This window comes from Musa acuminata, chromosome BXJ1-7 (genome assembly GCF_036884655.1).
Source record: "Musa acuminata AAA Group cultivar baxijiao chromosome BXJ1-7, Cavendish_Baxijiao_AAA, whole genome shotgun sequence".
Lineage (NCBI taxonomy): Eukaryota > Viridiplantae > Streptophyta > Magnoliopsida > Zingiberales > Musaceae > Musa > Musa acuminata.
This window is the reverse complement of record NC_088333.1, coordinates 4,611,427-4,627,262: the sequence shown is the minus strand read 5'-3', so window position 1 is coordinate 4,627,262 and position 15,836 is coordinate 4,611,427. Positions and strand designations below refer to the sequence as shown.

The window sequence follows — 15,836 nt, the reverse complement described above, 5'->3', positions numbered from 1 at the left end:
TTTTATAATGAAACAATTCATGCCGCAACCCAAAGTTCAAAAAACCAGTGCAAAAAGAAACGAACCTCACGAATGACACTACCCAAATACTAAAGAAAATAAAGGGATGATCCAGAGGTTTAAAATCCTAAAACACCTTTAAGGAGAAAATTTTCACCCCCAGAAATGTCGTTGGTGCCTTAATCAATTATTAGCAGCCAGATTGTGGTCGAGAAAGCAAGTTACCTGAATCGAACACCCTTTCAGGAGAGACATTAGCATTAAAAAACCACCACTTATTCTTTCGGCAAAATGTCCCTCTTTAATAATGAAAAGATGTAATGTTTAGAAATATCGTAGAATTAAACACACACACACACACACACCAGCTAATGCCATTTTAACCTTATAAACCTGTACAAGGCAACAAAACCTATGCATTTTCCTGATTTCAGACCCAAACATAACCCATCCTTTTCTTCTAAAAACATAGAAAAACCTGTACGTACCATGAAATTTGAAATAAACATAGAAAAACCTAATTGTGCCAAAGGTCAAATGGTGGCAATTTTTTTTTTTTTTTTTTTTGCAATGTTAGCATAGACATCAATTCACTGTTACTAAGAAAACAAGTTAGAAGTCAAGACGGAACAGGGCTTTCCAATTATTGGTCTGTGTTTCAGAACATAAACAGAAGGATCGTGCTTTTACAGTGCACAAGCATATATAACGAAAGAGAGAGAGAGAGAGAGAGAGAGAGAGGGAGAGGGAGACAAGAACAGGTATATAATAGCAACATTCTATAAAGCTTTGGATTTATGGTTCTTTTCAGAACATAAACAAAGGATAGCGGGAACAAATTATGAACAATATTATATCAATGATATATAGTAATATCCACCCACATGTTGCTTCATAAATATGCAACTCCATATAACTTTTAGCAGATTAACCAAGCCAACCAGCTTTGACAGCTCCCAACTGATTATAATTAGTAAGGTCACTCCTGATTTCATTCAGATTATCCCAATTGGTGCTGGCTCATCTACTGCAGATTTCCTGCTGGTTTCTAACCATTTGGAGTCAATCAGCTTTTTTTCTCATCAATTTTCAATATCCTCAAAAAAGACCAACTGGATCATCCAATTCAACCAATCTAGAAACTATATCCTCCAGCCAATCCAAAATCTGAATCTGTGACCCTTTTAACCAAAAGATGCTTCAAATGTCCACACTAGGAACGTGGAAGATATCCTCAAGAAAGCTCCTTTTCTTTTCCCAAAATGTCAATGATGGCAGTCCATACCCATGGAGCTGTGAGCATGGCTGCCTTCTGCTCACCACTCTACTCATCCACTTTCACTATAAGCTCCAATACAACAAACGCGAGCAATCTAAACTTAGTTATAGTTTCAAAATACTACGTTTCAGTAATGTTTAGGAAAGTACTTTTCTTCTTCTGAGAGCAGAAACAAACTTAATACATTTAGTTCGGACGTCCACAAGTGATCACGCATGAAATTAGCCTAATGATGACCAAACAGCTTAAATCCATGCATTGCACAAAGCACAGCTAATCGTATCACCGTTATCCCTCAGTTTGAAGTTTCAGAACTTGTATCATTCTGGGTTAAAATATGCATTCATATACTACCAATGCCTCTCCCTCCCTCTAATACAGTTTTTCATGACACAACTTCACAGAATCTCATACAAAGACTTTTAAGAACTACTCACCACATAGTGTCGTCAATAACAGATAAATCTATATTCTCTGTAGGCATATTGATAAGAGAAACGAAGGAAACATGCATTCCATATCCAATCATGTAATAGCTCAAATATTAAGTCATAACACTCGTAACCAAACAGCACATTTAGCTATCGTAGATAAAGATTATAAAGAATAAAAGCTTTTGGTCAAACAAAAGTGATCTTAGATCCCCAGCATAAAATCTGTAGATGCTTTAATGTTCTACAATTATGTAACGCTTTCAAGACCGGAAAAAAAACTCCCTCTAATACAGTTTTTCATGACACCACTTCACTGAATCTGCAAACCTATTGTCTCAACTCGGTAACAGAATCTCATACAAAGACTTTAAGAACTACTCACCACACAGTGACGTCAATGACAGGTAAATCTATATTTTCTGTAGGCATATTGATAAGAGAAATGAAGGAAACATGCATTCCATATCCAATCATGTAATAGCTCAATGTCAAGTCTGACAAGAGAAAGATGAACATGGAACAGAAAGGATAACTCTGACAAGAGAAATCTTGTAGGCAGCAACATAAGAAATCCTTATACAGAATCTTTTGTTCTTTTAATCGAACAGAACTAAACCCTGCGAGCCCTAATTTAGAAGATTCTTTTACCCCAAAATAAAACGAATCAAGAAAGAATACCTCTCTCGCGCAGGCAAAGAGATCAACGGGACTAACCCTGCTGGTTCACACGGAATAAGACTTGTGCGATGGGCTTCGATGAGAATCACACAGCGGATTGCGAGAAAGAGGCAAGAAGAAGAAAAGAAATCAAGAAGAAAGAATAGCCCCAGGAAGGGAGGGGCGTTAGATCGTCATGCCGACTCTTCTAAGCCATTCGCCTCTTGATCCTCGTCCAACGTCCGATTAACTTACGTCATATAACATCGAAATCTTAGACATGGAGGAGGGAGGGAGATACATAATTAAAAGAAAGAATTAAAGGGGGAAAAAAAGAAGAAATCGAATACACGCTTGTGGAATGGGTTTCCATGAGCGTAACACAGCACATTGCGAGAAAAGAGGCAGGAAGAAGAAGAAAGGAAAACAAGAAGAAAAAACTTTACATCCAGGAGATAAGGAGCCCTCGATCTGCCTGTCAACTTTACTACGCGATTCCCCTCCTAATCCTCGTCCAATGTCCCATGACGTCGCACCAGATCGCATTGCAATAATAAGGCAAGAAGAAGAAAGGAAACCAATCAGAGAAAGCTTCCAGGAAAGGAAGAATACCTCCGGGAGAGGAGTCGCCCTCGATCTGCACTTCAACTTCACGAACCGATTCCCCCCCACCCAATCCTCCTCCAATGTCGGATCAACTCACACTAGGTCGCAGCGAAATCTTCGACATAGAAGCGGGAGAGACGGAGATCCACCGAAACCCTAGGAGGGAGAGAGCAGCGAAATCTTGGACATAGTGAGGGGAGAAAGAGATCATCCGAAACCCTAGAGAGAGAGAGAGAGAGAGAGCCACCGAGAGACGGATCGCAGCGAAATCTCGGACGGGGAGGGGAGGAGATCATGCGAAACCCTAGAGAGACAAGACGAAGAACCGGTCGATGAGTTCCTCTTCCTGCAAATTAATAAGAACCAAAGGAGCAAAGTGAAATTTTATAGTCTCTATTATATATATATATATATATATATATATATATATATATATGATGTAAGAAGAATGAATTGTTGGCGATAAGAAGTTATGATTGGATTAATGTTTATGTCTGAACTATAAGATTACATGGTTCAATTAATTTAGGATAAAATATATTAAAGATTTAGTGGGTTTCTGATCAAAATTATCGGATCCATTTATATTAGGAAATTTTAAAACATAATTTTGATAAGAGAAAATTTATCTTTTGACTCTTTTTTCTCTTCTATATAATTTAGAAATTTAAAATAATAATATAATAAAATAATAATAATAATCTAATTTATTTTTAATAGATCCATAATAGAAAGTAAGTTTTAATTGTTTAAGATATATTAGGACGTTCGAAGTATCATATTTATTCACGGCATATAAAGATACCTAAGATTTATTCTTAATTCATGATAATTTTTTATTTAGATTTTTATATTAACTTTTCATGATATAATTAATTTAATTTTACAATCAAAATATATATTAACATATTTTAATTATTTTTGGCACCTGAGGTTGGTGGGTGTCTCCATGTGAGCTGTTTTGAAGAAGCCAAAAGAGGAATTATGCTGTGCAGAAGCTTCACAGAGGCATCTCCGTCGAACCTTTCAATTCAAAACAGCTCACCGTATTTGTCTTTCGCATCGCTCACTGCATGCAAAGGACCAATCCACGCCACCGGACACCGAATTGGGGCCGTCACATCTCATCCGCACACTGATACTTACGAAGGTTGACACACCAAAACCAAGCATATCTCATCCATCATAACAAAACAATTATAGAGACCACTGTTTGGATGCTCGTCCTTTTCCTACACTCTGCCCCTATTTTTGTATTTTAAAATGCCCCAAAAAAAAATGATGTGATCATTTATAATTAAATTCAATATACTTTAATGGTTAAATATTAAAAAAAGGAGTCACGTCCTCACGATGATGGCGTTCGTGTAATTATCCTGTTGCAGAGGTCCATGGAGAAATCGCCGTCGGCAGAGGTCCCAATCGTTATCCCCCACGTCATCGTGATCTCGATCCGACGGACGAGATCGTCCCCCTTCACCCATCCGACGGTACCGGTTGATCTTCCAGACTCTTCCGTTGGATAGGACCGAGTTCTTTCTCCGGGACTGTTGGGTCCCACGAACGCCCAGTCCAATCGCGAGGCGGGTAGTCGAGTTGAGTTGGGAGCGAAACCGGTCGGGAAAAGTGCTGCTTCACCAACGGCTGAGATGGTTTCAGAAGACCGAGACGAACGGTTAGATTCATCTCGTGGCCCACTTAACCACGGTTACTTTGAACCCCAGGCAAGGCTTAATATATTATAAAGAGGGCCAGAGGGGGACTGGCGGCGGCGTGGTTGGAGGTCTGGGAGGAGTACCGTAGAGGTCTTGGCGTCGCTAGCGCCGGGGTCACAGCGGTCGACCGTTCCTTTGATATCATCGAGCCGTCGGTGCCCGGTCCTCGACCTGCCGCTGGGGTCGGACCAGACGGCCGGCGTCGCTCCCTCCAGATCTTCGCCGCCGTCGTAATCGCCTCGGTAGGGTTTGATCCCAGTCTACTTGATTTCGTTTCGGTGGATTCGTTCGATAGTTTTAGTTCTGTTCATATGTTCGCATCTCAAGCTTTTCCCCTTTTCCTTCGGTTTGACTTGGACTCGTATGGTTCCCTTGTCCTCAAAGCAAATAACGTTTGATCTAGTTGCTAATTGTAGTTTTCATGCATACATGTTTGATCTTTGTATGCAAATCCATCTCTTTGGACTTGATTTATTGGACGAACGGCACGTTGTTGTGCTCTTCCAAATTTAAAGGAACAAAAAATTATTGTTCTTTGTGATTTATGTAATTTTTAGTAATCGATGATTTATTCACTATAGAGATACATTTATTTTCATGTTAATTGCGCGAATCGAATTCCAGGAGTTAGTTCTTATCTAATACTACAAGCAAATGCAAAGTTCAATGCTCGAGGGGATTTAGCACACTAAGAATCATAGAGTAAGAGAAACTTGTAGGTTCAGATTCGATTTGCATGCTTGGATGCAGGTGATATTAGCTTTTGTGATCTCAAGGTGATTTATTGCATCAACAATAGTTAGTTCTTTTTTGTGTTCTTGTATGCAATTATTTCTGTGCATTATCCTGCAAGTGATTCACTCCTGTGTTTATCTTTCCCGTTCCCTCTTTATCTTGCTTAGAGAAAAAAAGGGTACTGAATTCACCAGTGAATTGGTAGTCAATAAGTTCGAATTCTTAGCTAAAGTTCTGACAATCGGACTCCCTTGCAGCATTGGGTTCTTCACTTTCTAAATGGCTTTTGAAGCATAGAGGAATTGCTAGGCCTCCATGACTCCTACCAACTCTTCTTGATGCAAAGCTTGTGGTTTTCCTCCATTTCATGATTGTTAATGTGCATCTTCCCCTCTCCGTAACCGCGTCAGCCTCTGTGTTTGGCGTGCGCACGAAGAAGAGGAAGAAGACATCTCAGTTTGGCTTTCCTGGCCTCATTAACCTTTGACGATACCCTGGTGATTTCCATGTCTTTTAATTTGGACAGCCCTGTTCAGACCCAGATGGCAGTTTCAGTCTTAAAACATACCACAAGTGGTGATTTATGTGGTAACAGAATTGGCGAAGGAAAACCGGTGGGGCGGCGTCGGGTGTTTATCCAGACCGAGACGGGCTGTGTGTTGGGTCTCGAGTTGGACCGCCAGGACAATGCCCACACCGTGAAGAGGAAGCTGCAGATTGCACTCAATGTTCCCACTGAGGAGAGCTCACTCACTTTTGGTGATCTTGTGTTAAAGAATGACCTCAGTGCCATCCGGGGCGATTCCCCGTTGCTTCTCTCGAGGAACTCGATGCACAGGAGTTCCTCGACCCCGTGCCTGTCCCCGAGCATAAAAGATCATCAACAGAGGGATTCCAGTGGGCCGATTGAGATATTGGGTTGCTCAAGCCGCTGTGACCGGATGAAACAGCTCGTCAAGGATGCCGTGAAGGCCATTAAGAGTGGTGTCGATCCCATTCCTGTTCACAATGGGCTCGGAGGTGCCTACTATTTCAGGAATAGCAATGGTGACAATGTTGCAATCGTCAAGCCAACGGACGAGGAACCATTTGCGCCTAACAATCCAAAAGGTTTCATTGGTAAAGCCCTTGGCCAGCCAGGTCTGAAAAGATCTGTACGTGTTGGTGAGACGGGCTTCAGGGAGGTTGCCGCATACCTTTTGGACTATGGAAACTTTGCAAATGTTCCTCCGACAGCTCTTGTAAAGATAACCCACTCGGTGTTCCATGTCAACGATGGAATGAATAATAACAGTGGAGCCAGGCACTGCAGCAGAAAGCAGCAGGTGATCAGCAAGATTGCTTCTTTCCAGCAGTTCATTCCTCATGATTTTGATGCCAGTGACCATGGCACATCGAGCTTCCCTGTTGCTGCGATACACAGAATTGGGATACTTGATATAAGAATTTTCAACACAGATAGGCATGCTGGAAACTTGTTGGTGAGGAAGCTTGAAAATGGGATTGGTAGGTTTGGGGGAAGGATGGAACTGATCCCTATAGATCATGGCCTCTGCCTGCCGGAGAGCTTGGAGGATCCCTATTTTGAGTGGATCCACTGGCCACAGGCATCAGTACCATTTTCCAAGGATGAGCTAGAATATATTGCCACTCTTGATCCGATGAAAGATTCTGACATGCTTCGGATGGAATTGCCAATGATCCGAGAAGCCTGCCTCAGAGTCTTGGTCTTGTGCACAATTTTCCTCAAGGAAGCAGCAGCTTTTGGGCTTTGCCTAGCGGAGATCGGTGAGATGATGAGCAGAGAGTTCAGGGGAATGGAAGAAGAACCTAGTGAGCTGGAGGGCATATGCATCGAGGCAATGAGGTTAGCAGCAGAAAGAGAGGGGTTTTGTCCAAAACCTGTGCTAGAGGAGGAAGAAGATTTCCAGTTTCAGATGGAATGCAATGAGGATGATCAGCATGTGATGTATAATTCATTGCATTCGTTCGACTTTGGACTGAATGGAGGATGCCCCAGAAGCCTTCTGTCAAGGTTGGAGGAGAGCATGGAGGAAGAAGAGGAAAATGATGAGGAGAACAAAGAGAGCAGTGTCACCGGCTTCCCACAAGTTTGTGAGAAACTTCTGTATGTTTCCGAGCTTTCGGCATCACTGAAAGGTGTCAGCATCACTGGAAAGACTCGGAGGAACCAGGTTGGAACACAGAACAGGAATACTTTTAGTACCGGTAAGGCATACGATAGGGATGGTGGAGGCATTCAATCTGTGAATAGTAGGAGTGCTGATGAAACACTTCCTTCTAGCGTGAGTTTTGTGAGGCTGGCAGACATAGATGAAGAGGAATGGGCAGTTTTTCTTGAGAATTTCCAGGAGTTGTTGCCAAACGCATTCCAGCATCGGAAGTGTTTGACCACGGGGCAAAGGCAGATGCAGAGACTGGGCTCTTCTTGTCAGTTTTGAGTAGGAGATGAAATGGAGAAAGGATAGAGTGGATCGGTAGTTTGATTCCAGTTTGTTGTTTGCGCTGCTGCCCTTTCTTGTAGGTGTGAAGCATTAAGCAGGATTAGAATAACATCATGCAGATCAGCTAGGGAGGAGGAAGTGATCTTGTATATCTTGGGTTGTAGTTGCTTGAAATAAAACATTAGGGAAGTTATGTACATTTGTTAGACAGGAATCATGGGTAGGTCGGAGTTGCTTGAAATAAAATTTTAGAAAATTCTTGTACATTCTTTGGACAAAAGATGTTAGTTCTTCATTTATCTTTTGCTGCATGTCCATACTGGCTTTGGATCAGGTGCCGATGAAGTGGTTGTAATTTAGTTTGAATTATTGTCTGTTTAACCAATCTTCCAATCGGTGGATTAATGTGAAGCCTATGTTTTCTTTTCTTTACATGGATGTTTTTTTTTTTTTTAATGAGAGCTCAACCATTCTATGTCTCTTTATCCTGTTGTGAAACTTGTGGTGGCTGCAGGTAATGAACTTTGTGGAGGTGATTGAGATTATTTATTGGATCATATCTTATGATAACGAGAATATGTTTGGAGATTTTGATGCAAAGATCTTTCCAGGAAGTCATTATTTTCATGCTAAATTCACTCCACAAGATACTAATGGCTTTAAACTTTTATTGATGCCATCTGTTTGTGATTCTTAGTAGGATAGGTCATGTAACCTAAAACCCTGATGTGGCTACAATTCTCTGATCAAAGCGGCTAGCTGTTCAACCTTGCAGGATTCGGGTTACGACAGTGGGGACTACAACACCCTACTTAAATGTATTCAGCTGTCCACTTAATTTGCAAGTTCTTGCACAAAGCCTAGCATGTCTCAACTGTGACCTTTTCACCACCATTGGGCAAAGAGTTATGCCAGTGGAGGCAGGTGGAAACGTGATCTGAAAAATCTAACAGAGAGCGACAAAATCTCTGCTCTCTGCCAGTCTCCCTTATCCAAAATTATGGGCAACTCTGGTTCTGAAACAGAGAGCCAGAGATCAGTGCAGAACACAGATGAAGATGATGATGGGAAATGGGAAAACCAGGGGCCCAGTAGGTTGGTACAGCCCACTGGAAATCCGAAGGGCAATCAATGAAACAGCCGAAGTTTTGACGACCCAGACTCTAACCACACAATTATTCTGATGGTGAGAAGTATGTCTGCAGGCTGCAAGTCACTCTCCTGAGATAATCTACTGTGTAGTTGATGCTAATCTCTCTCTCTCTCTCTCTCTCTCTCTCAAAAATCAGAATATAAATAATCAAAATCAAACAGTGAAATTGAAAAAAATTCTTGTCGATATACGTAGAATGCAAAGACTGCAATAAACAAGACAAGGATAGCCGAGACAAAAAATACTTACCGTCTCCATCTTGGGACCTGCACCTGAGGATTCCTCCGTTGAAGCAGTCATCTCCATGCTCCTGTCGCTGGCAGGCACATCTGCAGCTAACTTCTCTACCTAATTACATGTAAATTTCCGTTCAGCATTTATTAAAGAGGCTTCAGTCCCAACAAAAACACACTGAAATCATGTGATCGGAATAGTTATGGCATTTTCAAGAACATGTAGCCCCACAACAGACACACTGTTCTGCAAAATTAACATGCATCTTCATACATAATGTGTTCATCTCTAATTTATACAGACATTGGATACATGCTGGCAAACTACATCATGAAAATATACAAGTCTAACAAAAACTCATATTCCACACACAATCATCAACAAAACCCTAGTTTTCTTAATAGTTGACAAAAAAAAATCAGTGGCCAGAGTGTTTCTCAGTCACTACTAGAATGAAAAGATCAATGTTTACACAGATTTTGGAGAACCAACAACCCCCACCTGAAAATCTGTAGCTGAAGACTCTGTCAATGCATCTATAGATGATTTTGGAAACCCAAGTTCAGTTCCATTCTGAGGTCCCTTGTAACTCTTAGGAATGTGGGCATCGCCCTTTCTTTTACACTTCTCAAGCAGAACTTTGTTCTTTTTCGCTAAGGCAGATATCTGCAAGCAGAAGATGTACATGATTTTAGAAGAGCAAAGCTTTTTGCTAGAAGTTCTCCGAGAGAAACCTAAAAAATAATACATATTCTAGGTGAATCAACTGCAAATTGTTGTGCTAAAAAACAATTTCACAGCATGTCCAAGGTAAGAACATAATTGAACATAAGCGCCACGATCACTCTGTCATATACATTTTTTCAAACAGTGAAACTTGTTTGGATGCAATGAAAAAAATTTGGGGTTGCAGATGGCAAACAGAGCTATAGCAATGAATTTACATAGCGACTTAGAGACTAATGACCAACATAATTATCAGCACATGCTATTTGGTAATTTTGATGGCTTACTCTAATGGCTTGTTTTTTGCCCATATGTTCTCGATTATTGTTTCCTCAACATTCTTAATCATGGCACCTGTTGTTTTTCTTTTGCCACCACCTCGTATCATTCTAGAGACTTCAACAAATTTCTCATTCTTGGACTTTCTCAAGAAAGGTGTCATACCTATTACCGTCGTCGCAAATCCTTTACCTCTCTTTGGACCATATTCTAAAGTTGACCACCTGTATCTTTCCTCAAGTGGAACCAATCATGGAGATCTTTGTCCAACAGACATTACCTTCTCCATCTAGGACTTAAGATGATGTCTCAGCTTCAAATAAGATGCATGTTAAAATGTTGTCAAATCCGACATAATAGTAGTAGTACCAAGCATGTCAGAAAACGATGATACATCACTAGGAAACATATTGAAGGATACAAGGAGCACAGATATTAAGAAGCAGTCCAAAGATCAGGTTGAGCTTAGATCAAAGTTCTAAAATAACCTGTTCACCGGACTGAACTTTTGTTTATGAATAGTGTTAAAACAGGGTAAAAGACAAAAGATTAAAATAAAAGAAGGATGCGAATTGGGAGTTTGGGACAAGAAAGGGCCATTCTGTTAAAGGTCATCTCAAGAATTAGAATGAATAAGATTTCATAGCAGCATCACAATGTGGAAAAGTAAACATAACTGTGAGTCTTCAATAGTTTGAAGCACTTAGTTCAAATATGTATACTTATTGCTAAATATCATCGACCATTCCAAATGAAATAAAACCTGTAGAAATAATCAAATCAAGCATGTCCTTAACCTCAGATGCAAATGGTAACCATAACAGAAACATTAGTTAAACTTATTTGCTTGATGATTTAATGTTGAACAGAACAGCGAACAACAAAAGAAGAAAAGACACATACCTGTAACTGAAGATGTTCTCTTTCCAGGGCTAGTTTCATGACCAGATCACTAATAATTTTTGTCCTAATACCAATGTCTTTAGCGGTGGCTATTTTTGCACCCTCGGTTTGGTGCAATGATGTCTCTAAATATTCCAACCTTCCTCTTAGGCAACCCAGCTCTTCATTTAGTTCTAAATTGGTTTCAGTTAATAGAGTGCACTTAGATTCAGCATTCTCAGCCCTGCTTTCGGCTTTTGAAACCTTTGCTTTAAGATCCTCGATCATACTTTGCATATCAGTAATTGCAGCATATAACACATTCTGCTGCTCTTCAAGTGCTTCAACAGATGCCTTTGCATGCTCCAACTGAGTGTTTGATTCCTTGTATCTCCTCTCTAAAAGGCTTCTCTTTTCAGATTCACTATTTCGAAGAAAAACAATCTCTTCATTTAAAGCAATATTAGATTTTCTCAATTCAGTATACTTGGCTTCTGCACTTTCAGCCTTGCTTTCAGCTCTCAAAACATTAGCTTTGAGACCTTCCATTACATTTTCCATCTGATAGAGATCAGACTGCAGTGCACTCTGTTGTTGCTGACTGGTTTCTGCAGAAGTCTTTGCCAGCTGCAACTGGACGTTAGACTCCCTAAGCTGCTCCTCAAGTGCCATCACCTTTTCCCTCAGAGACAAAATTTCAGCACTGGTCAGTATGCCTTTTTCATCAGCTTCCATAACACTTGCTTTTAGTCCTTTTTCCTTTGATGAAAGCATATCATTCAATTCTGCATGACTAGATGTCAGCCTCTCTCTGGCAGCTTCTTCAGCAGGTAATTGCATCATATTTTCCTCAAGATTAAATCTCATTTCATGTTCTCGATGCAGCGAACTGTTCAGATTAAGCTGAACAAGCTGAAGTTTTCCAGCCAGTTCTCTTGCAATACCCTGAAGTAGCTCTGCAGAGTTCTCAGCCTCAAATGCTCTCTCCAAACATATCTCCATCAACTCTTCCATGCAGTATAGCTCTCTTTCTGTGTAATGCAGTTTTATCTTAAGATCCTCTTCATTTGATCTATATTCTGAAAGTTTCTTTTCAAGATCCAATTCTCTGGCCAATGATTTTTCCAACATTTGTAAGACATGCCTTTGTTGATCAACAGTCTGTGGTTTCTTGATGGATGTCAAATGATCATTCTCAAGTTCCTCATTCTCATCAGACCCTAAGTAAATGAATACACATCATGTAAGTATGCACAAACAGAAACAAAAAAGCAATGTAATAAACTGATGGACAACTTACTGGTCTCATTATGAAACAAAGCTAGAGTTCTTTCAAACTTGGATGACTGTTCCCGAATGTCAGCAACTGAGTCTTGTAGCTTCTTCACTGATTCTTCAGCATCATGTAACTTTTCTTCTACTGTAGCAGCACAGTCTTCCATGTGCTCACCCTGACAAAAATTTTGGCGGGCCTCCATGATTTCAATTTGTAGCAAGGACATGAAGCTTTGTAGTTCATTGACCTCCATGTCTAAAATTCCAGATAGGATATCAGACTCGAAGGCCTTCATAACAGATTCATCTGAGATGTCCTCATATCCCATGTTCACACTTTCAATGTCATGCGCTCTGTCGGCTACTTGCATCAAGAGCATCTCCAAGTTCAGTAGCTTCTCAGAAGAATAAGCCACATCAAGTTCTACTCTTGTTAGAGCCTCAGCTCCATTTCCTCCATTTATTCTATCTTCACTTAATGATTCATCCTCTTGTAAACAGTTGCCATCATGATCATCAATAGCCATATTCTGATTATCCTTTTTCTACAGAAAAATAACCTGTAGATCTAATTAGCCTTTAATGAATACAGAAAAGAAAAAGGAAACAGATCATGAACCTCAACAAGCATCCAACCAATGTAGAAGGATTATCATTTTATAATAGTTATTTTAATGACATCAACTTATCTCCATCACATGAAACTACATCATAATGGATGAGTATTTCCACAAAAAAAAAAAAAAAACAAAGTAAGCTCCATTTACTTGCAGAAATAAATTAAACATGGTTGTAATGATATACTATTCTATACTTGGTATCAATTAATAATAAATTCGATTATAGATTTCAATCAATAATATGAAGACCAAAAGATAAATACAAAGGAAGTTTCATTCTTAGAATTGTTGTGGTAATTCACAGTATTCATGTCTCACCAGATAGGTTAAAATTAAACAACAAACAAGGACAGTAAGTATACTGATTTAGAAATCTAGAAGGATGCTGCAGCACTTGGATTTAGCAGGGCTGAGTGAGATGAGACAATTCAGAAAGGTTGCCACATGAGGGGATGAAAATAGGTTATCTAATATACTGAGTCTGGACCTTTTATGTATTGTCACATTTACTAAATTTGATTAAACATATGGTCATGCAATACTGGCTCCTCTCATTTCCCAAATCAAAATCAAGGCCATACATGCCTTAGGGACTGAAACTGGATCCGGACAATAACTGGAAAATCATACAAGGCAGAACTACAAAAGGAAGCAATGCTGGCTCCTCTCATTTCCCAAATCAAAATTAAGACGATACATGTGTTAGGAACAGAAACTGGCTCAGGACAACAACTAGAGAATCATATAAAGCAGAACTACAAAAGGAATAAAGAAGAAAACCATCATTTTTGGAGCTTAAAATTAATAGGGGCAGTCTGATGCTTAGAGCAGCACATCTGTATAATTCTCTCTAGGTTATTTAACCAGGCACAAACATGTTAACAGAGTCAGGTTTGAAGTATTCATTGACCATTGGGCTGCAATACAATCCACTAAAGCTATTGACGTGCAATACAATGTCATGGCCTTTGACAAGCTTAAAACAATCAGATGATCCTAAAACAACTGTTCAGGAGTGATTTACGGACTCAGATCTTTTTCTATACTGCACGACAAAACTCAATCAACTTCTGTCAATATCGGTGTTCAAATATGTGAGGCAAATGAACCCAAGGTAAGTTTTATAAAATCAATTGACATACATTAATCAAACAATCTCTAAAAATTATCTTAGTAACTTGAATTTATGGAAGTATTATAATGGTGATTGGAAGGTTCATTGATTCTAAAATACGCTTCAACACTGAAAATTATTCTATATAGACTTAAGTTGAACAATAATATAAGGACCACGATCATACAGTAGTGTCAAGGACCTGAGACTGATGAATGAAGATCAGCAACTGACATGACTGCCAAAAATAACGGAAAATTTTCATTGACATGAAATTATTCTATACACCTGCCCTAATCCCATTTACCATGATGTGGAACAATTCGAGAAATAAATGCAAATGTTTCTTTCATGAAGACTTCTTAAGTGAGTCAAAATAACGGTCAACATTTTGAAAAAATATTCTAAATCGAAAGTCACATAAACAAATAGATATTTTGGAGTCTTACAAGCATTGTCATAAACAACTCAGTTTAGAAATTGGGACAAATTTTATAAGGTAACAAATCACAATTGACTGGTACTCATCCACAGAAAAAGACAATTTATACTGATCTAATGAGGCCTTCCTTCATCCAAGGAAGGGATTAAAAGCATTCAGGGCCTTTTTGTGATACAGATGATAAGTTTTGGATCACTGAATCATAAACTTCTGGCAAAACTGGACCCCAAAATGGTAGATTATCCTGTTACTGCTTGTCAATACTAACAGAATTGTTTAGAAAGACTAACCTATATAAATATCTTCAAAGAAATAGTCTCAACTAACATATTACTTGAAGCATGAAATTGTAGGTTTATCATTCCACAATTTAGGAGACAATGTAGATCGAACGTCCTGAGGAAACACAAATTCTGAGAAAAACAGTTGGCAGGGTCTTACTTTATTACTAGATGTTGGATCTGGCTTATGAAAAAAAGAAAAAGAACAAATGGAAAAGAAAAATAAAGTTGGCTTTGATGCCTAACTTTTATGCACTTCTTTCAACAGATAAATCACATGTCCGCTTCCAACATGAACAACGACCCCTACAGTGATCATCCTGCCCTCGGATTTAGCACCTAGGTCATACTGCATTTAAGATTTCTTCCGAATCCACACCGGCTGTTTTATCTCCGACATCAGAAGACTTTTCTTGTGAACCATGAAGAGAAGCGTTAAATCAAATATTTACGCCCTCAAGAACAGTTGATATCTGTCAATCATCTTAAATCTTGGGACCGAAACGGCTCGAGATACTTCGGCAACAGGAAGCATCAATGCATCTATTCGCAAGGTTAAGGCAATTTATCACAGAACGAACAAGCAAAGTTGAACCCTCAGACGAGCTTCGGATCTAAACCAAACCATAAGAACAGCTGGAAACGTTAGATAACTTACGACAACAATTCCGGTAGGGAGAAGAAAACGGATCGATCCGAGCCCCGATGTTTTCTATCGATCGAAAGGACCTGAATGTTAGAGTTTCGGGTGGGAATGCCGAGGCGGAGGGACGACGAGACAGAGGCGTTGGTTCGACGCTCCTTTGGTCACCGCTGCCTCCAACGGAAGCGAGAGAGAGAGAGAGAGAGAGAGAGAAGGGTAAAGGCGTACGAATTGGGCCGGGTTTGCGGTTACAAAGCGGACTAATAGGTTGGGTCAAGTTGGGCCATGGGCCCAAT

At 39.7% G+C, this 15,836-nt stretch overlaps 2 protein-coding genes and 1 long non-coding RNA gene across 5 annotated transcripts; 1 reads left to right on the top strand and 2 right to left on the bottom strand.

The window, feature by feature from the left end:
* Positions 1–1,893: 1,893 nt before the first annotated feature.
* Positions 1,894–3,351, bottom strand: LOC135678365 (uncharacterized). The gene is made up of 2 exons (XR_010514916.1): positions 3,224–3,351; positions 1,894–3,132 (listed from the first exon to the last, which is right to left on the bottom strand). It is a non-coding gene; the product is annotated as an uncharacterized LOC135678365 (long non-coding RNA).
* A 1,381-nt stretch (positions 3,352–4,732) lies between these two features.
* LOC135678364 (phosphatidylinositol 4-kinase gamma 5-like) lies at positions 4,733–8,202 on the top strand. The gene is made up of 2 exons (XM_065191083.1): positions 4,733–4,933; positions 5,684–8,202. The coding sequence occupies exon 2, from the start codon at positions 5,933–5,935 to the stop codon at positions 7,886–7,888; it is 1,956 nt and encodes a 651-aa protein (XP_065047155.1). The 5' UTR covers positions 4,733–4,933; positions 5,684–5,932; the 3' UTR covers positions 7,889–8,202.
* On the bottom strand, positions 7,753–15,745 carry LOC135678363 (WPP domain-interacting tail-anchored protein 1-like). 3 transcript variants are annotated; one of them, XM_065191080.1, is made up of 5 exons: positions 15,556–15,745; positions 12,466–13,000; positions 11,187–12,385; positions 9,780–9,944; positions 7,753–9,392 (listed from the first exon to the last, which is right to left on the bottom strand). In XM_065191080.1, exons 2-5 carry the CDS (start codon positions 12,965–12,967, stop codon positions 9,198–9,200), a joined length of 2,061 nt encoding a protein of 686 aa, XP_065047152.1. In that variant the 5' UTR covers positions 12,968–13,000; positions 15,556–15,745; the 3' UTR covers positions 7,753–9,197. The 3 variants fall into 3 exon arrangements, with proteins under 3 accessions (XP_065047152.1, XP_065047153.1, XP_065047154.1); XM_065191081.1 differs by having other exon boundaries at positions 12,466–12,985; XM_065191082.1 differs by lacking the exon at positions 7,753–9,392 and having other exon boundaries at positions 9,523–9,944; positions 15,556–15,744.
* Between the last annotated feature and the right edge of the window lie 91 nt (positions 15,746–15,836).